Source organism: Macaca mulatta, chromosome 2 (assembly GCF_049350105.2).
Source record: "Macaca mulatta isolate MMU2019108-1 chromosome 2, T2T-MMU8v2.0, whole genome shotgun sequence".
Classification (NCBI taxonomy): Eukaryota; Metazoa; Chordata; class Mammalia; order Primates; family Cercopithecidae; genus Macaca; species Macaca mulatta.
Genome location: NC_133407.1, coordinates 136237216 through 136259476, shown reverse-complemented (window position 1 = coordinate 136259476; position 22261 = coordinate 136237216). Strand labels below are relative to the sequence as shown.

Here is a 22261-nt window from a genome sequence, read left to right as displayed (position 1 = left end):
CTTCCTGTGCTTTTGTAAAAGTTACTACCCTAGAAGTTTTCATGGGAATAAAAAGACCCCAAACCATGGACATTTTGAAATTTGTGTTCTGATAGTCAGGGTAGATAGATGATCTTACATGCATCTCTCCTGCCTACCACATTCCCAGATAGACTATATAGTCCTGTGGAATGTGGTCAGTATGTCCTTGCAGTCCTAGGATGTGGCCCTGTACCAGGGCTTGTGCTGTGATTCCACAGCTCCTATGTCACTGAACCTCTCCTACTTTTCTCCTCATAGTCCTTACAAAAATTTCATTTTAGATAGCTCCTTTTCTAGAACCTCTCTGCTTCTCTTCTCTCTTCCCCTTCCCTCGTTCCAAGCCTGAAATGGCTGCCCCTTCTCTCTGCTCATGGCCAGTACTTAATTCTTGCTGTTTGAGGTGGTTATGGTCTATAAAGTCACTGTGAACACTGAATTAAGTGAATTCTGAACCATTGTTCCCAGGGGAAATACAGGTTAGGTTCCTGTGAGTCTCTGGTCACAACACTTAACCTTGTTTTATGTGTGTTTCTGTTTAAAGTCGCCTTATTTAATATATACTGTTGATTCATTAATATTGAACCCACAGCCAACAGTACTAAAACTCATGCCTGAACAAAGCGGTCTCGGTCAGGCACATCTCAGCCTCCTTCCACTTAGGAACACTGGACAGCCCTTCAGCATTACGCTTAGGGGCCTCTTTAAACAATGAAATCACCGACAAAAAGCGCAAAAATGAGAAAAACACGACATTAAGTAGGCCACGTAAAGGAACCTTGTGTAGAGTGTAAGAGCTGAGACAAGAAGTCAGAATGTCATCACCTTGTAGGACCTCAGCTGGAAATGCGTGTTGGGGAACTTGAAATTTTCTCTCTTCTGTGTATGTCCTCAAAGGACCACAAAAACACTGTAAATATTGACTTGGGGGTTACAATTAAATTTTACTGAGTAGCTAAATTCACAGATACGGAGTAGTGAGGCTTTACTTTACCTTATAGGCAATTTCACAAGGTAAAGTTGGTAGAGGGACCAACACAGTAGGACAAAAAGGAAGAAAAAGGTACTCTTTTTTTTCTGTCAAAGAATCTGATGTTTGAAAAATTTTAAAAAGCACTGAAATAGTCAACCTGGGAAGAATTAGGACTTTGATGGACTTTTCCCCTTATTTTAAGATACAGAATGGTTTTCATTTAGAATTGTATGTGCAAAGAAACTGTCTTCTGAGTGCCCAGGGCATCGTATCCCCACCCTTCTCATAGACTTACTGCACTGTGGTATTGTGGTTTGCCCCTTGCCCACCACACACTGATTTTATATGATCTTTTAGGTCAAATACTGTTTTGTATTCCCCATTGGATCCACTAAACCTAGCACATAGTAGGTGGTCGGTAAGTGTTTGATGGCGTAACTCCTGAAGGTTACATGTAGAGTCAAAAGGCCCTGGGTGCTGAGAACTCTTCTCTTATTATGAATAGGAGGCTTGAACAATGAAAGCAAAGCATTGGATTAATCTTAAATTTCATTATAAATACAAAGAAATACATACTTTGAGTATACCCTATTGGTCGACGTGGTGGCTCACGCCTGTAATCCTAGCACTTAGGGAGGCTGAGGTGGGTGTCTCCCTTGAGGCCAAAGTTTAAGACTAGCTTGGGAAACATAGCAAGACCTCATTTAAAAAGGAAAAAGAGTCTACCATATATATCTACATATGCATGTGTAAACAGGTACATGAGTATAGTTTATTAGAAAAAGTGATCCAAAGTGCCAAAAATTGAAGCAAAACAAGCCTGAGCAGTGCTGAGGTCTACCAGAGAAACTCCCCGACCTGCCTTTCCTTACAGTCACAATGAATGAAACACTTGAGAACTTGACAGAGTTGTCTTTTCATACCTCCACCCCCAGGGGGAAGGGTTTCTTTTTTTTTCTTTTTTGTTTTTTTTTTGAGAGGAGTCTTGCTCTGTCGCCCAGGCTGCAGTGCAGTGGCACCATCTTGGCTCACTGCAAGCTCCGGCTCCTGAGTTCACACCATTCTCCTGCCTCAGCCTCCCAAGAAGCTGGGACTACAGGTGCCCACCACGACGCCCGGCTGATTTTTTTTGTATTTTTAGTAGAGACGGGGTTTCACTGTGTTCGCCAGGATGATCTTGAACTCCTGCCCTCGTGATCCGCCCGCCTCGGCCTCCCAAAGTACTGGGATTACAGGTGTGAGCCACCGCACCTGGCCAATTTTTTCTATTTTTTAGTAGAGACAGGTTTCACCATGTTAGCCAAGATGGTCTCGATCTCCTGACCTCGTGATCCTCCCGTCTCGGCCTCCCAAAGTGTTGGGATTACAGGTGTGAGCCACTGTGCCTGGCCAGATTTCTTTTTTTATTGTGTACATTTTACTTGTAATTATAGACATAGAATGGGGGCCTATTATGCCCGATTTTTTAAAGCTGTTTTGTTTTTTTTTTTTGGTTTTTGTTCTTTTTTTTTTTTGAGAGGAGTCTCGCTCTGTCACCCAAGCTGGAGTGCAGTGGCTCAACCATGGCTAATTGCAGCCTCAACCTCCCAGGTGCAAATGATCCTCTCACCTCAGTCTCTTGAGCAGCTGGGACTACAGGTTCTCACCACCATGTTCAGCTAATTTTTAATTTTTTTGTAGAGATGGGATCTCATTATGTTTCTGGTCTCAAAATCCTGGGCTCAGGCGGTCCTTCTACCCCAGCCTCCCAAAGTGCTGGGATTACAGGCTTGAGCCACCACATGCAGCCTGTTTCGAGAAAGTAAGCTTTACTCTGTAGTATACAACTTAGAAAAAATTGTTTACCTTGAGTAAAATATTTATGTTTTGGCATAAAGGTTATATGGTGGCATAAAGGTTCTTGGTAGCTCATGTTCAGATTTTTTATTGGATAAGATGAAATATTATATAGGCTTGGAAGTAAAGTAAAAATAATGGAAATTCTTGTTTTATACTTAGCCCAGAAAGTACTAAAGTTGGTCTGTAGGCCAGAAATCTTCGGGGGAAAATGCCTATAAAATGATATTGGAAATGACCCATAGTGCTTTACTCATACCTCAGGAACAACCTCAATAGCAATGAACTGTGTGTGCACTTGTGCAAAGAAAAACTTGCTGTGTATAGTGTGCACATTGAAAGAGATGGCTAATGGATCTTTCTCTAGGCATAGTTTTCAAATTCTTTTTGTGTTTGGTAGAATGCTCCATGCCTTTTTATAAAAGGAAGTTTGAGATGAGGATGCAGTATTGGTGGTCCTGACAGTTTTCAAGAGGAAATGGGTGCCATCCTGGGATCCCGTCCACCCTCAGGACTGTCCTCCCCTCTCTCTGGCTTGAGACTTCTTTCCAGGACTCATGGAATTTTTAAGTTAATTTTTATTGTATACATAGATTATAAGTATACAAACAATGAATTCTCATAAAGGAAAACTCCATGTAACAACCACCCCAGTCAAGAAATGTGCCTTAAAGTCACTCCAGGGGCACCATTCATGCACACCCTACCTTGTGACCACTGTCCTGAGCTCTGTCACTAGCCACTGACTTTGCCTGTTTTTGAACTTGGTATAATTGAGATAATAAATACAGTACATACTCTTTTGTGTGTCGCTTCATTCATTCAGCATTATTTTTGGAGCAATCTGACTCTCAACATCAATTCCTAAAAGTGTCTTTAGGGCACCTTAAAAAAAACTCTCCCAACAAATTGGCCTGAGAGCACTGTACCCTAAAAAGGAATGCAGCAAGTAATGTAACTCTGTGTGAGTGGGGTTGCTGGGGAGGGTTGGATATTGAGTAGATTACAGATGGGCACGTTTCCTGAGCACTTTCTTCTTGGTCTTTGCTGATCAGACCTAAGACCCAGCCATCAGGGCTCCCTCCCACCCCTAGCACAGTCCTCTCTGTTCCAACAAGGACCTGTGTTCAGAAGGATCTCTTGAATGCTGAATGTTACAGCTCCTAGGCCTGGCTCTCCTACAGAAGAGACACAAGTTAAATAGCTGTTCTTATTAAGTCAGTGAGCTATCCTGACTGGCACAGTGTGGGATTGTTTGTTTAGGACTGTGGGACAGTACAGCAGCTCTGCCTGAGAGATGGACACTCCATGTTGTGACTGGCCCTGTCCCGTGCCTCTGTGCCATAACGGTGCCCTCTTGTGTTCATCCCTGCTTTCTCTGTAGGAAAACAAGGGTTACAGACACTCTTTTAGGTTCAGAATGACTGGGAAGAGGCAGAGCTTTTGTGACATGTCAGTCATTTAATAATTCCTGAAAACTCAAACTGAGCCAGCGGGCAATGCATTACTTTCATTCATTTTGTAGAATAGGATTGGCATTAAGAAACCATAGAATGGTTCTGGGTTAACTAACTCATGCCATTGTGGCATGCATTTAAGAAAACATTTTGGCCAGGCGCAGTGGTTCACGCCTATAATCCCAGCACTTTGGGAGGCCAAGGTGGGCAGATCATGAGATCAGGAGTTCGAGACCAGTCTAGCCAACATGGTGAAACCCCATCTCTACTAAAAATACAAAAAAATTAGCCGGCTGTGGTGGTGTGCCTCTGTAATCCCAGCTACTTGGGAGGCTGAGGCAGGAGAATCTCGTGTGAACCTGGGAGGCAGAGCTTGCAGTGAGCCGAGATCACGCCACTGTACTCCAGCCCGGTTGACAGAAGAAGACTCCATCTCAGGAGAAAAAAAAAAAAAAAAAAAAGACATTTCATTGCATATTGTAACAGTGACTGCATAAATATTCTGAATTTTCGAAGTTTTTGCCTCCTATTATATTGTGAAGACCTGCATGCTTCTGCTTCTGCATAACGCAGTCAACACGCCAACACTTGAGTAGTTTGGCTTAGTACTGTGAAAGCAGTATAGCACACATACTTTACATTTTGTAGCCAAAGAAAAATTAGCATTTAGAACAAACATCCAAAGAAAACATATGAAGTCACTTGACCTTGTCTTTTTTTCTGAGTATGCCAGGAAATTTTGAAAGCAGTTATTTTTTATTCTGCTTTCAAAATGGGACAGTGAAGTTAAAGGAGATGCCATTTGAAAGTTTACCCAGGACTTCTACTTCCTTACACCTCAGAACTCTCCTCAAATGTTAAGCTCATAATAGTGAATGTCAGTGGAGGGTGAAGGGCAGAGCAACCCAGCTGGTGGTCCAAGACACCACAAGTAGGGCTTCAGGTGAGTGTGCATATTGCCCCTCAGCCCTCGGGATGGCAGGTAGGATGTGGGCCAGCCTGGTGAGTTTATCCAACGCGCCATGCTGGATAGAGACAGTTTTTCTGTGTGTTCCATGATACGAAACACCTTGGGAAGCATTGCTTTAACTAGACTGCTTTTGCAAGACTCTCTGAGAGCATTTTAGTTGAATTGTGAATGGGTAGGAGCCAGCATGGGAATACTTGTGGAAGAGCATTCCAGAAAGAAGGGAACAAGTACAAAGGCTGTGTGAGAATTTGTTGATGTGTCCTTGGGACAGAGAGAGGGCAGTTAGGGGTTAGCTTAGTGGCCTGGATGAGAATCATGAGAGAGCCAAGAGTGGTGGGTTCCAGGTCTTACACAGCCTTGTCTTAAGTCGGGAGTTTGGATTTTATTCTGAGTTTGGGAAGTCATTGCAGGTTTTTAGCAGGGGAACATTGTGATCATAGTGTAAAAGTGTAGCATTTTGGGCTTGGATGGGAATTAGTAACAAACTAATCTATTCCCCTCATGTTATTATGCAAAGAAAACTTTTCTGTGCCTTGCTGTTGTTACTTTTAGTGGTGTCTTTTTTTTTTCCCCCATTTGTAAACTCAGGAGCATACTGTGCAATGCTTTCTAATTTCTGTTCTGCTCTAAAGATCTTGATCACTGATGTTCTTCTATATTCATTTCCTAAGGCTGCTGTAACAAATTACCACAGACTGGGTGGCTTAAAACCACAGACCTTTCTTCCTTGCATTCCTGGAGGCTAGAATTCCAAAATCAAGGTGTCATTTGGGTTGGTTCCTTCTGCAGACTCTGCAGCAGAATCTGTTCTGGTGCCTCTCTGCTGGCTTCAGCAGTTGCTGGCAACCCTAGACATCCTCTGGCATATGAGCACATCATGCCAATCTCTGCCTCCACCTTCATGGCATTCTCTGTGTCCCTGTGTCTTTACGTTGTGTTTACATTGTGTTTTTTATAAGGACACCAGTTGGTGGACTGAAGGCCCACCCTAATCCGGTATCCAATCTTGATTACATCTGCAAATACCCTGTTTCCAAAACAGGTGACATTCACAGCTTCCAGGGCTTAGGACATCAACACATCTTTGTGGGGGGGACACAATTCAACCCACAGTATCTTCCTTCTACCACCAACTTTATAGTGACACCTTCTCTATTTAGTTGACTGACCTCTACTTAGTTTAACTGAATCCAAACAGCCGTTTCATTTGAACAGTTAACAGGTCAAAATCCTACATCATTAAACAACACTGTTTGCCCTTTTTTCACAAAACAGGTGAAATGTAGGAATGTTGTCAGAATTGTTCCAAGTCTGATGTGCCCAAATACCATGCTTCATGGAATAGTCATAGAGAAGAAAGTGGATTGGAGAGCTCTGCTTCAGCCTGCGACTTGTAGTCCCCGTTTCTCCTGTCCTTTCCTATCCTACAAAGGTGTCTTTTACTTAAGCAGATAATTGGTTTCATTCATAATTTATACTCTGCCTTGTACTAGAAATTATTTAAAGCATTTCTCTGTGTGTGTGTGTGTGTGTGTGTGTGTGTGTGTGTGTAAAACAAGATGGCATAATAAAGGTGAAGGTAAAAGAAGAAAATTAAAAGCAGAAACAGGCTGGACGTGGTGGCTCATGCCTATAATCCCAGCACTTTGGGAGGCTGAGGCAGACGGATCGCCTGAGGTCAGGGGTTCGAGACCAGCCTGGCCAACATGGTGAACTCCTGTCTCTACTAAAAATACAAAAATTAGCCAGGCGTGGTGGTGCGTGCCTGTAATCTCAGCTATTCAGGAGGCTGAGGCAGGAGAATTGCTTGAACCCAGGAGGCAGAGGTCGTAGTGAGCTGAGATCACCCCACTGCACTCTAGCCTGGGTGACAGAGCAAGATTCTGTCTCAAAAAAAAAAAAAAAAAAAGTAGAAACAAAATGAAACTGGGAGCAAGGAGGAGCTCTAGGTACATTCTCTCATGTTGAGTGAGTCACGGATTTGAACAGCCCATGTGGAACGGGAGACCTTGCGAGGTACACAATTCAAGTGAGGTATACAATTCCAAGAGATTTTCATGGGACTGTTATTTAAATCAGCTTTTGGAATCACAGTGAAGCACATTTCAGCAAAAGCATTTCTGCTAGGGAGTAGAGAGAAATGTGGCAAATTTATGAGACCCACATTTCCATCTCTGAGAATTTGATCTGGCCTGGCAAAAATATAAAAGAGTTGCAAAGCTGGGGTGAACTGTGTTTCTTTCACACAGTTCTTTATGGACATTGTACCTTTCTTAACCTATTTGTTGCCCTCACCCTTGAATTTCTTAAGTGGAGGTTGGGGTTGAGCCAAATGGTGGCTTCTCTGCATTTGGATAAACCTTATGAGAGCCATTCTTTTCAGTATTTACCATTGCCATAGCAAGTTTTTTTTTTTTTTAGTCATTTATTTTTCTCAAAAAATGGATGTGTGTCTATGTGTTTACTAATGTGTGTGGGCAGATGTTTGTATAGGCACGTGTGTGCACATGTATGTATGTATGTACATGTTTGTGGGCACATGTGTGTGTGGGGGGGCACATGTATGTATGTACATGTTTATGTGCAGACTGTCCTCAAAAAGAACTGCTGGAGCTAGAGCCTATCTCCTTGCCTTTAGCTCCCCTGCTTTTCACCTCTTCTGTGCAGAAGAGTAATTCTGATGGAGGACTTTTTAAACATGTAGCCCACCTGTTTATCGTTTGAAGATTAAAGCAAATGATTCTCTATATAATTGTGAACTAGGGGAAACTGTATGTGAGTTCACACATATTAACATAAAAAGTAAGACATGTTCTGCTTGAGGTCTTTAGAGTTGTCGTTCTGTGATAATATGACATCTTCTTTGGTCCTCCATGGCTCAAAGAAGGTGCCACATTATTTTCTTATTTTACCAGTAAGGATAATAATAGTACCTATATCACAGGGTTGCTATAAGTACTTCATGAGTTTACCATGTGAAATACTTAGAAAACCTGCACAGAGTTACTGCACAGGAAGTGCAAGCCTTTTGTATTAACAGATACTGTCAAAGAACCTTTGTCCTTTTGCGTAGCATCCAAGAGGTGGTTGAGTCTTTATTATCACTGTTTGCCGTAGTGATTTGACACTATTATTCAAATACATCTAAAAATTTTATTTCTTGGCCCAGCGCAGTAGCTTATGCCTATAATCTTAGCACTTTGGGAGGCTGGTTCAGGAGGGTCGCTTGAGCCCAGGAGTTTGAGACCAGCCTGGACAATGTAGCAAGACCGTGTCACTACAGAAAATTTATAAAGTAGCCAGGCATGGTGGTGTGTGCTTCTAATCCTGGCTACTCAGTAGGCTGAAGTGGCAGGATGGCTTGAACACAGTAGTTTGAGGCTGCAGTAAGCTGTGATTGAGCCACTGCACTCCAGCCTGGGCAATGGAACAAGACCCCATCCCTAAAAGAATAACAAAAAATTTAAAAATAAGTAAAAATAAAAATTTTATTTCCCTCACCTTCTTGGGATCTGTAGTCTAATGTGTCAGATATATATTAATGCGTTCATGAATATTTGTATTCTCTACTAAAGCGCTAAGGACCAGAGGTCATAAACTTTTTTGAAAAGTGGCATAGTTGTTGAATCGTTGGAATCATCTTGAGAGCTTTTATCAATCTAAGTACAGGAAACCTACAGTTGACTTTTCATAAAGGGATATGGAGGTCTATTTTGTGATTTTTAAAACCTTTATATAGTTTGTAATATTTCAAGAAGACAGAAGTTATTTTCTGCCAGGGACTTTTGGAAAGTGGTCACTGTCATTTCCTTAAGGAATGATTTGATACTGATTATTTTCTAACTCCACATTGTATTTTTCCTAAGCTTAGTACATCACAGTCAAGCTGACTTCTCCATAGGAATTAAATAGCATTGAAGGTTTCAACAGTCTTTTTCAAAAATTAAATAATTTCTATTACTGTCATAACAACTACCCTGTAAGCAGTTGAAAGAGAGCAGGTGAGAGAGAAGAGCCCTTTAAGCTTGGAACTTTGGGATTAATATCTTGTTGCAACTCTTCCAATTTAAGTCACACAAACATTCAAGCTGCATCAAAGTAGCCAGTCATGTCAACTGCATTTATGAAGTGGAAGAATTGGAGTAGATGACTTCTGTGCTCCCTTAAAGAATGAAATTTCAGTGGATCTCTCTAATACAGCCACCTATATGTGTCATGCAGAAAGTCCTTTCTGAATATTCGTTGAGTTTCTGCACTTAAAAAGTTAGAGAAATGCGATGGTAGTCAAAACTCAAAAATACTCACTAATGAGCAAGCCTCTTAATAAATTTCATCCACATTCTACTATATCATTTCCTTCCCAGCATCTTTCCCATCCATCTTGCCAGTATTTTTGTTGTTTGACTTCTTGTTGATCATTGATATTGTACAGTGCAAATAAATTGCAAGTCAACCAAAAGATCAAGGATTTCACAAAAACATTGGAAGTGATATGGGGGATGTGCTTGAACCACACGGAACTGCTCACCATAGTAAACAATTGAAGAAGAAAACTCTACAATAATAGTGAAATTAGTGGAAAATTCTTATTTTGAATATTAAAGGATTGATTAAAGGATTGATTTGAGCCTCACATGATTGAGAGGCCCTTGAGGAAACTGATGATACCCTTGATTTTTTTCTGTAAGATTTACCTTCTCTGATTCTGCTACGAAAAGACCAACATGACATGATGAATGTTAGATGGTGCTGTAATAGAATTTTGTTAGAACAGTTACAAATACAATTACTATTTGGTTCATTCTTTGCTGTTTTTGAGAATTAGTACATGATTGCAGTTGTAACCTACATATTGTTAACATTGTTAAATATTTCATAAATTTATTTTTGTAGTTTGTAATTTTGTTTCAAGGTGAAGTGTTTGGTTTTTGTTTGTTTGTTTGTTTTTTTGACACAGAGTCTCCCTCTGTTGCTGAGGCTGGAGTGTGGAGTGTAGTGGGTACAATCTCTGCTCACTACAACCTCTGCCTCCCAGGTTCAAGTGATTCTCCTGCCTCAGCTTCCTGAGTAGCTGGGATTACAGGCACCTGCCACCACAGCCGGCTAATTTTTGTATTTTTAATAGAGACAGCATTTCACCATGTTGGCCAGGCTGGTCTTGAACTGCTGACCTCAAGTGATCCGCCCACCTTGGCCTCCCAGAGTGCTGGGATAACAGGCGTGAGCCACTGTGTCCAGCCTCAATGTGAAGTTTTAAGCTTATCATCATTATTTACTATTAAATTTTGGTCTCCATTTTAAGTTGGCTTACTTTTTTCTGGTCTATTACCCTCTATTAATGAGCATCTCCACTATTTATTTTAGCTCTACAAGGTGTACTGTGTTACAGTGATGCCCTGTGATGTCCGTCCAAAATTCATGTCCTTGCAGAAACTCACAATGTGACCTTATTTGGAAATAGAGTCATTGCAGATGTAATTAGTTAAGATGAGGTCATGCTAGAGTAGGGTGGGCCCTTAATCCACTGTGACTGGTGACCTCATAAGAAAAGAAGAGACACTAAGACACACACAGAGTGAAGATGGCCATGTGAAGTCACAAACACATAGGAAGAACACCCTGTAACAACAGAGGCAGAGCTTGGAGTGATGCATTTACAAGCCAAGAAACTCCAAGGATTGCCAGCAACACCAGAAGCTAAGAAAAGGGTATAGAAGGGATTCTGCCCTGAGAAGGAACCAACCCTGCTAATGCCTTAATTCTGAACTATTAATAGTAGCCTTGGCCGGGTGCGGTGACTCACGCCTGTAATCCCAGTTCTTTGGAAAGCCGAGGCGGGCGGATCATGAGGTCGGGAGTTCGAGACCAGCCTGGCCAACATGGTGAAACCCCGTCTCTACCAAAATACAAAAATTAACTGGGCGTGGTAGTGTGCACCTGTAATCCCAGCTACTCAGGAGGCTGAGGCAGAAGAATTGCTTGAACCCAGGAGGCGGAGGTTGCAGTAGCCGAGATCGTGCCATTGCATTCCAGCCTGGACAATAGAATGACACTCTGTCTCAAAAAGAAAAAAGAAAAAAAAAGTAGCCTCAAGAACTGTGAAAAATAAATTTATTTATCTTGTTTTCTGCTACTAGTTTTGGATGGCTTATTATGGCAGCCTTAGGAAACTAATACAGGGAGTTTTCAGAAAATGATTCTGCTGATCCATGGACTAGATGATGTTTCCCAGAGCCTGCGCCCACAAAATGGCATAAAAGCCAGTTGAAATGTGTATGAGAAGTTGTTTTATTGGCCCAAACTAGGTATGGACCAATAAGATATGGGTCAATAAGATAAAGATAAATAACTCTTTATCTTGCAGCCTTCCTTGTATTAAGTTAGTCATTTCTTGTTCGTAGAGATTGAATGTTTTTGTTAATGGCTGCGCTAGAAGTGCTTCTCACTGTTACAGAATAAGAACAGACAGCTCTGCGTTCCTCTGTGCATCCACTGGTATTTGTTTTCCTTGGCGGCTCTCAGATTCAAGATAGGAATTTCACCAGCAACTTCTTCTTAAAGCCAGTGCATTACCTTTAGATCAGGCTACATATGTGTGTTTTGGGCCAAGGAACCTAAAGTTTGGAACTGGTTCTTTTCAGTAGAGAGGAACAATGACATGTTATTATCACAAATGCCCTTCTTAAAAATTTAACTTTTAAGTTCAGAGACACGTCTAGGTTTGTTATATATGGGAAACTTATGTCATGGGAGTTTGATGTACAGATTATTTTCACCACCCAGTTATTAAGCCTAGTACTCATTATTTTTCCTGGTCCTCTCCTCCTCCCACCCTCCACCCTCTATTAGGCCCCAGTGTGTGTTGTTCCCCTCTATGTGTCCATGTGTTCTCATCATTTAGCTCCCACTTATAAGTGAGACATGTGGTATTTGGTTTTCTGTTCCTGCGTTAGTTTGCTAAGGAAAATGGCCTCCAGCTCCATCCATGTTGCTACAAAGGACATGATCTCGTTCCTTTTATGGCTGCATGGTATTCCATGGTGTATATGTACCATGTTTTCTTTATCCAGTCTACCATTGATAGGCAGTAAATGCCCTTCAGAAAGAAAGTTGAAGCCGGGCTCAGTGGCACGTACCCATAGTTCCACCTACTTGGGAAGCTGAGGCAGGAAGGCTGTTGAGGCCAGTAGTTCAACATTGTAATGTGGTATTACTGCTCCTTTGACTACTGGTCTCCAGCCTGGGCAATGCAGTGAGACCCCATCTCTCAAACAAAAAAAAAAAAAAAAGAAGAAATTTGATCTACTGTTTGGTCCCAGATAGAACCTGAGATTGTGTGTGTGGTATGCTGTGAAATTAAAAGGCCAGGTTAGTCAGTAAGCATCCAGTTTGAACTGTCTGGAATTGCCTCACTGGAGTCTTGTCCTCTGTGATCAGTTGTGGGCTCTAGTCTCAGTATGTCATGCCTGGCAGGCTTCTAGGTTTGGGCAGAGGAAATGAAACCTAGTCAGTTACTGTAAGATTTATAGTAGACCTGCTATTGCAGGAAGTGGTGAAAAGTTGATTGATAGTTTGAGACAAAACTCTACAGCAAAAAAACAGGATGTATGCTTTCCATTTATACCCAGTTCTCCCTGCCCCTACATTTCAGGCTCCTTTTGCATTTTGTTTTGGTTGCTTCATAAGGCTGTGGAGGCTTTCCCCCTCCTAAATACAGTCACCAAATGTAAAATAATTGAGGAAATTTTGTATCAGCTTTGCCACAGTCAAGGCATGTACTTTCTGCTGTTGCAATTACTCTTTGGTGGTAGTTACATGTAGCATAACTTGTCTTCAGTCTTTAAAGAGAAATTCTCCAAATAGGATATTATTTCACATATGCAAAAAGAATGAAAGGTGTTTTTAAAGTTACATCGTAGGATTACATTTCCAGTAACTTTCTAAGAAAAATCTATTCTGCGTGTGGTTTTATTAAAATATGACAGTAGTGGTATCCAGTTGTCTCTTTTAAATGCAGAGTCTCTTCATTCTATAATAAATACATTCTTAACAGGTAGGTGATCCTCACTGAGATATAAAACATATACTATAACTAGCCAGGCATGGTGGCTCACCCCTGTAATCCCCAGCACTTTGAGAGACCAAGGTGGGTGGATCACTGTGAGGTCAGGAGTTTGAGACCAGCCTGGCCAATGTGGCAAAACGTCGTCTCTACTAAAAATTGCAAAAATTAGTCGGGTGTGGTGGTGCATGCCTGTAATCCCAGCTACTCGGGAGACTGAGGCAGGAGAATCACTTGAACCAGGGAGGTAGAGGTTGCAGTGAGCTGAGATCGTGCCACTGTACTCCACACTCCAGGCTGGAAGGCAGAGTGAGACTCTCTCAAGAAAACCCAACCAGATAAACAAAAAACATATACTATAACTAGTAACTCAACCTATGTGTTTGTTGAGAGTATCAAAATGTACCATGGCCAGGGCTGCAGCTCACGCCTGTAAATCCGGCACTCTGGGAGGCCAAGGTGGGAGGATCACTTGAGCCCAGGAGTTCGAGACCAGCCTGGGCAACATAGGGAGACCCTGTCTTTACAAAAAATTTAAAAATTAGCTGGGTGTGATGGATGTGCCTGCAGTCCCAGCTACTCAGGAGGCTGAGGTGGGAGGATCACTTTTGCCCAGGAGGTCAAGGCTACAGGGAGCCCTGATCGCACCATTGCACTCCAGAGCCCAGGCAATAGAGCGAGAACCTGTCTCAAAAAAATAAATAAAAATAAATAAATAAATAAATGATACCTGATGTTTGTAAGTGTGGTTATCTAATAATGTCATTTGACCAGGCTTTTGGACATGAACTAGCCTAGTCTGTTTTGAGTATGACACTACCTACCTTAAGTGAGCTGCTTTCTGAAAAGGTAAGTCTGTTACAGAAGTAGATTCTAGAATTTACACGGAGTGGCAGATTAGAACCAACTCTAATTGTACTAGTGGTTGAAAAAACAAAACAGCTACTCTTTCATGGCTTAATTTTTTTTCCCTACAGGAATAATTTCCCTTTTCGTGAGCAGTGATTGCTAGGTTATCTGTGCTAAGTAATTGAATAAAAACAAACCCAACTTTCATTCCTCAGACTGTTGGGGCACATTCTACACCGATGCTATTTTGAATTTTAATCAGTTTTTATCCTGGCATTCTTTAAGAATGGGAGAGAGTTCAGAATGTTTCTTCTATTAAAGTTTCTTTCAGAACTTTAATATTAATTTAGGAAGCTAGCCAGCTTGAAGTAGTAAGGGTGGGATAATAAAATAGAAATGAAGCTTGGTGAAGAATCAGAAATCTGTCTGTCTGTCTCTCTCTCTCTCTACCTGTCTCTCCATCCGTCCGTCCGTCCGTCCGTCCGTCCATCCATCCATCCATCCATCCATCCATCCATCCACCCACCCACCCACTTACTGTGTAGCCTGGTAATTTTAAGCACAATATAATGCTGAAAGTGAAAAACTTTTTCCTGAAGGATAAAAGTTCGCATCAGCTGGTTACAGACGGGAGTTCCTATTTGGGCCCCTGGATTCAGCTTCACCACTTTTCTGCCTGTTACACTTGATACTTTTAGTCCCCCTGTGTGTGGGGTATGCTTTCTGAGAAGAGCCAGGATTCTAGGGGAGGAGCTTTGGAATTCCACATTTCTACAGGTATAAAAGACAGGACACAATATCTGTATAGTAGACAATAACAAAGATCCAAATAATATCAACCTGAGAATTGGCATGTTTAATATATTCAGTGAAATTCACAAAAATGATTTGAACTTTACCCTTCTTTTCTGAACCTCCATAGATGATGTTTGTATGTATACTTCATTTAACATCGTTAAGCTAAATATATTAGTCACAATTGCTTTGGAGGATTCTGGGCTTTGTGCAAGTCAGAACTTGCTCAGTTGGAAGATGCTGAGTGGAGCTCAAATTGGGAAGAAGTAAAGAATGTGGCTTTAAGAAAGGACACTTTGGCCAGGCACAGTGGCTCATGCCTGTAATCCCAGCAGTTTGGGAGGCCGAGGCAGGCAGATCGCCTGAGGTCGGGAGTTCAAGACCAGCCTGACCAACATGGAAACACCCTGTCTCTACTAAAAATACAAAATTAGTCGGGCATGGTGGCGCGTGTCTGTAATCCCAGCTACTCAGGAGGCGGAGGCAGGAGAACTGCTTGAACCCAGGAGGTGGAGGTTGTGGTGAGCCGAGATTGTGCCATTGCACTCCAGCCCGGACAACAAGAGTGAAACTCTGTCTGAAAAAAAAAAAAAAAGAAAAGAAAAAAAAGAACACTTTGCAAAGCCTGTGTATTCATGGGAGGTCCTTTGATGGAACGGGAAGAGGACTGGAGTTCTGAGGCTTGGGTTTCCAGTCGTGACCGCTCCTTGTTAGCTGAGCGAACCTCAGTGGCTCTCCTACCCCTGCAAGCTCCAGTGTCCTCATCTGTAATGTAGGGATAACAATGGTACTGATTCACAGGGTGGTTAATGGAGCAAGTGCAGTGATGTTAGTGGAACATCATCCTTTGTATATTGTTGAGACGTATTTGTCGTGACGATTAAAATGAGATATGTAGTCAGTAAAGTAAAAGCTTTTATTTTACATGTTTTTATTTCTAGTATTAGAGGCAGTATCCATTTTCCCAAATTTATTACTCTTTATTTCTTAAGCTGCGTGAGAGGACTCCCCTTCATGGAGAAACAGAGTGGTGTACTAGTTCTTAGACTGAATGAACTTTGCAGCAGCTCAGACTGAATCCTTTGGCACTGGTAGTCAAGGTTTAAAAATATTGGTGGACATCATCTACAACTATCTTGGGTATAAGTGCAAATTATGTTGCAGCCGTCATATTCCATAACTATGCTTTTAAAAATGCCTCAGACTGATAAAAGATTAGCCAGGGATTATAACGCTTTGGTGAATCATTAACTGACTCTAGTGGATGTCACCTTGGTTTTCCTCTTTACCCTAACCCCTGCCTTTTTCTAAGCACTCTGGAAATTCTGGCACTGAAACCCAGGGCTTTCCTTGCATAAGAGAAAGCCACCCATCAACAATGGTGACTGCCCTTGTCCCACTCACCGCACTGTGCCTCCCGCTCACCCTTGGGCACTGCAGTGGTGCTTCTGCGGCCTGATTGCACGTGTGAAGGGGCAGCAGGGTTTGTGGGGGGTGGGGGGCAATCCCTGCACAATCTCATTATTGTGCTAAGTATTTTGAGAAATAGCATTTCAGGTACATGCGGACACCCAGATTAAAATACCATCTTTGTTCGGTATTTCCTATTGTACTGTCAGTTGCACTGAAATGAAGTCTCATTTTCCCAATGTTATGGGATGGACTACACTTTTACAAATGAATTTATCTTGTAAACTCACCCTCATCCAGTTTGTATCAAAGCCACTCAATGTTTTGTACGTTCATTTTATCTTTGGAGTTGGGGAAACGTAGAAACCATGTCAGCATGTTTACCACTTTCACTCACTGCCACCTTTCTTCAGTTGTCACATTAGATTTCCCCTTTAGAAGAGTAGTCATTTTTGGAGAATGCCAGTTTCTGTCATGTTGGTTCTTTTAGAAACAAAAAACAACTAATTGCATCCAAGTTAATAATGGAAAAGTTTATTTACTCGATACAATGTAATATTATAAATCTAGCAAGTAATTTAGAGGAAAAGAATCTTCGGCTGGGCGCAGTGGCTCACACCTGTAATCCCAGCACTTTGGGAGGCCGAGGCTGGTGGATCACGAGGTCAGGAGATCAAGACCATCTTGGCTAACATGGTGAAACCCTGTCTCTACTAAAAATACAAAAAAATTAGCTGGGCTTGGTGGTACGTACCTGTAGTCCCAGCTATTCGGGAGGCTGAGGCAGGAGAATTGCTTGAACCCGGGAGGTGGAGGTTGCAGTGAGCCGAAATCGCGCCACTGTACTCCAGCCTGGCGACAGAGTGAGACTCTGTCTCAAAAAAATCTTCTGAAATAATATGAAATGGTTTAAGAAAAAGTACTCCATGCTGCTGATATTGCTTTTCCTCCTTGTACATTTTAAGATTGTGAACATTTATACATTTATATAGGTTTAAAAATAAAACAATGGCAGTGAAAAGGCTCCATCACACCATCATCCTGTGTCATCCCCCATATTTCCAGTTCCCATCCTATCTCCTTTACATAAGTTACTGTTTTCTGTCACTTTGGAGAGTTTATTGAGAAGTATACAAGCAAATAGAAACATCTGTTTTGATATCTTTCCTGTTATTTTCCCTTTTTATATATATGTAGCATATACATATGGTGAGCCTTTTGTGGTGTTAAGCAGTAAGTCTGGATTGGCCCATGGAGAGTTTCATTCATTATACAGCTGTAGGCTATTCCTTTGTGTGGATATGCCATAACTTATTTCACCAGTCAACCAGTCTTATAACAAGGACATTTGGTTGTTTCCAATTTTTAGGTATTAAAAAATGATGTCATAGTAAATAACCTCAGACCTATGTTATGTAGTGTGTGTGCTACATGTGTTTAATTTTTAGACATGGGGCTTGCTGGGTCCAGGGTATATACATTTTCCATTTTGAAAGTTATCGCCAAGTTCTCCTTCTTGGGGGTTGTAGCTATTTAATCTCCCTCCATCAGTATATGAAAGTGCCTTTTCTCCTGCAGTCTTGCTAACAGAATAATATCAAATGTTTGGGTATTTGCCAATCTGACATATAAAAAATATATCTCACATATGACTTTAATTTGTATTTCTCTTATTTGACTGGAGTTGAACATCTAATACATTTAAGAGTTACTTATATTTCCTTTTGTGAAAATTGTCTGCTTGTCCATTTTTCTGTTAGGTTGTTATATATCCATTATTAGGAACTCTGTTAGGAGAATTAGGGTTTATTAGTATATATATATATATATATATATATATGCACTTATTATAGATATATTACCCAGAAGGAATAGATTTTTTTCTTTTTCTTTTTGAGACGGAGTCTCGCTATGTTGCCTAGCTGGAGTGCAGTAGTGTGATCTTGGCTCACTACAACCTCCACCTCCTGAGTTCAAGTGATTCTTCTGCCTCAGCCCTCCAAGTAGCTGGGATTACAGGTGACTGCCACTGTGCACGGCTTTTTTTTTGTATTTTTAGTAGAGACAGGGTTTTACCATGTTGGCCAGGCTGGTCTTGAACTCCTGACCTCAGGTGATCCACCCACCTCAGCCTCCCAAAGTGCTGGGATTACAGGCGTGAGCCGCCACGCCTGGCCAAGAAATTGATTTTATTTAGTTGAATTTATCAGTCTTTTCTTTTGTGGCTTCTGAATTTTGAGTCATAGTTAGAAAAGCCTTCCTCCTTCTTAGGGTCATAAAGGAAATCTGTGTTTCCCTGTAATACTTTTAATCGCTTTTTAAAAAATATGTATATCTTGGATCTGTTTTTACATATATATCTTGGATCTGTTATGGTATATATCCTGGTGTGCCATTTAAAATATGGATTCAACTTTATTTTTTTGGAAGCTGCATACCCTGTTATCCTCAGGCCAATTAATAAATAATTCTAATCTTTGTTCTTAAAATGTTTTCAAGATCCAAAAAGTTGGCAGCTCTTGCAGAAGCCTTAAAGGAAGTCTCCCTTACAAAGGCCCAGCTGGGGTTAGAACTGGAAGAACTAGAAGCAGCAGCACTGCTTGTCCAGGAGGAGGAAACTGCATTAAAAGCAGCCCATTCAGTTTCTGGGCAGCAGACACTTTGCTCCAGCTCTGAGGCAAGTGATTCGGAGGACTCAGACAGCACCGTGTCATCTGGAAACGAAGACTCAGACTCAGATTCAGAACAAGATGAACTCAAAGACAGTCCATCTGAGACAGTCAATTCTTTGCAAGGTCCCTTTCTTGAAGAAAGCAGTGCCCTTCTTATTGTTGATGGTGGAGTATGCAAAAACACAGCCATCCAGGAGTCTGATGCCAATCAGGGAAAGCCCCTTGCCTCTTCCCAGCCTCTTGGAGTGTCTGGACCTCTGATAGAGGAGCTTGGGGAACAACTGAAGACCACAGTTCAGGTTTCTGAACCCAAGAGCACCACTGCTGTAAACCACAGCAATATGCAGGAGAGAGACGGCCGTCAGACACCAAATGATTGACTCTTAGGTGGTTTTATTTGTTGTTGAGAAATACGGTAGATTTGGTTTCATTTACCAAATGAGAATTCCTCATTTTCACTTTGTAGTTTTTCTTAGTATATAGACAGCCTGCTGTATTTGTATCCGCATCTGTGGATTCAACCAACTGCAGATCAAAAATATTTAAGAAAAAATTGCATCTGTACCAAACATGGAGACTTTTTTTCTTGTTATTATTCTCTAATACAGTATAACAACTATTTCCACAGCATTTACATTGTATGGGATCATATAAGGAATCTAGTGATGATCTAAAGTGTACGGGAGGATGTGGGTAGGTTATATGCAAATACTGCACCATTTTTTATCAGGGACTTGAGCATCTGATGATTTTGGTATCCTCAGGAGTCCTGGAACCAACCCCCCACAGAAACGGGGACAACTTTATGACTTTTTTTTCAATCAGTGAATGTGTATACCTTTTGTTTTCCTTGCTATCACTGTGAAGATAAAATTCAAAAGTATTTTTACCAAAGTGTAGCTAATATTTCAAGCTGAAAATAATAGTTCTACTGCCAGTGTCTCCAGAATGTAGAGCCCATCAATATTTTTATTTTAGGAAGTGTACTTGACACCCCATAAACTGCACGTATCGAAAGTGTACAGTGTGTTGGCATATGTGTACCCCACATAAAACTGTCACCGCGATTGAAGTGAGGAGCGGACCCATCATCCCCAAGTGCTCTTGGGCCCCCTTATTAGTTTGCATGTCCTAGAATTCTATGTAAATTGAATCATACAATATGTATCCCTTTTTTGGTCAGGCTTATTTTACTCGGTCTAGTTATTTTGAGATTCATCCATGTGGCAGCATGTGTCAAGAGTTTTTGTGTTTTTCATTGCTGAGTACTACTTCATTGAATAGATCTGTTCATTGACCTATCGATGGACGCCTCGGTTGTTTCCATTTTGGGGCTGTTATAAATAAAGCTGTTATGAACATTTGTATACAAGTCTTCATGTGGACGTATGCTTTCATTTCTCTTAGGCAAATACCTGAGGGCGGAATGACCGAGCCATATGGTAGGTATGTGTTTAGTGTTTTAAGAAAACGCTGAACTGTTATGCAGCATGGCTGTACCATTTTACATTCCCACCAAAAGTGATAGTTTATGAGAGTTCCAATCTATGAGAGTTCCAGCCTATGAGAGTTCCAATCTTGCACATGCTTGTTACTGATATGGTGAGTCTTTTAAACTTTTACCATTTTTATAGATGTGTAGTGGTGTTTCATTGTGGAAGTGTCTGTTCAAATCTTTTGCCTCTGTGTGTGTGTATATGTTTGCCTGTGTGTGTGTGTGCGTATGTTTGAGACAGGGTCTTACCCTGTCTCCCAGAGTGGAGTGCAGTGGCGCAATCTCTGCTTACTGCAGCCTCAACCTCCCAGGTTCAAGCAATCCTAGCACCTCCTCCTTACCACAGGCTTGCTCCACCACACCCAGCTAATTTTTGTAGCTTTTATAGAGATGGGGTTTTGCCATGTTGCCCAGGCTGGGTTTGTGATTTTTTTAGAGTTCTTTTTGTTTGGTTGGTTTTGTTTTGTATTGTGGGGTGTGTGTGTGTGTGTGTGTGTGTGTGTTTTGAGATGGAATCTCACTTTGTCACCCAGGCTGGCATGCAGTGGCGAGATCTTGGCTCACTGTAACACCTGCCTCCCAGGCTGAAGCAATTCTCATGCCTCAGCGCCCCCAAGTACCTGGGACTACAGGTGTGCACCACCAGGCTGGGCTAATTTTTTTATTTTTGGTAGAGACGGGGTTTTGCCATGTTGCCCAGACTGGTCTGCCCACTTTGGTCTCCCAAAGTGCTGGGATTATAGGCATGAGTGACCACGCCCAACAGTTTGAGAGTTCTTTATAAATTCTGGATACAAGTCCTTAATGAGTCTTTTTTTTTTTTTTGCATGCCTCATAGTCTTTGATTGGATGCCACACTTTGTGAATTTTACCGTCTTAGGTGCTGGATATGCATTCTTATATATACTCTCTATCTTTGCGTAGGGATGCTGTCCAGTGACATGGAAGTAGCTTGATCCTTACGGGTCTCGCTTTGTAATTTGTTAGGCAGGTCTGGCGCAGTGCTCAGTCTAGGGCAAATCATTCCCCAGTGCTGATTTTCCTGAGTGCTGTACCATGCCTTATGAATTACGAGTTTTTCAGCCTGGCGATTGAACTCACACTGTTCCCTGTGTGCATACTGAGGACTGTTCTCTCTAATGTGAGTGTGTGTGGTTTTTTTTTTCCTCGAGACAGAGTCTTGTTCTGTCGCTCAGGCTAGAGTGCAGTGATGCGATCTCAGCTCACTGTAACCTCTGCCTCCTGGGTTCAAGTGACTCTCCTGCCTCAGCCTCCCAAGTACCTGGGATTACAGGCATGCACCACCACACCTGGCTACTTTTTTGTGTTTTTAGTAGAGACAGGTTTTCACCATGTTGGCCAGGCTGGTCTCAAACCTCAGGTGATCCACCCGCCTTAGATTCCCAAAGTGCTGGGATTACAGGCCTGAGCCACTGCACCCAGCTACCTCTAATCTTTTCAGATGGTTCTAGAAGAGGGCTCTCCTCTCTGTCTCCAGATAGCCAGGGTTCTCTGTGCAGCTGTCTCCTCTCTGGAGCTCTGTCCTGCAAATGTTAGCTGCCTTCGTCACCCCAAGTCCTCAGCCCTGTCTTTGAACTCCAGAACCCCCTGGGTTCTGCCTGGATTGTCCTTCTCTGCATAGCGTGGAAAGTCTTTCAAGGCAGTAGGTCTCACCTTGTTTTCTGTCTCTCAGGATCACTGTCTTGCATTGCCTGAAGTTCAGA

The 22261-nt window shown here is 41.8% G+C and overlaps 1 protein-coding gene across 1 annotated transcript in view; it reads left to right on the top strand.

The window, feature by feature from the left end:
- The window catches only part of SHQ1 (SHQ1, H/ACA ribonucleoprotein assembly factor), a 107817-nt gene extending 87403 nt beyond the window's left edge, over positions 1-20414 (top strand). The window contains exon 11 of the mRNA XM_001082636.5: positions 18870-20414. Coding sequence (XP_001082636.2) covers positions 18870-19422 — 553 coding nt within the window. The 3' untranslated portion in view covers positions 19423-20414. The remainder of the gene's footprint in view (positions 1-18869) is intronic.
- Positions 20415-22261: the final 1847 nt, after the last annotated feature.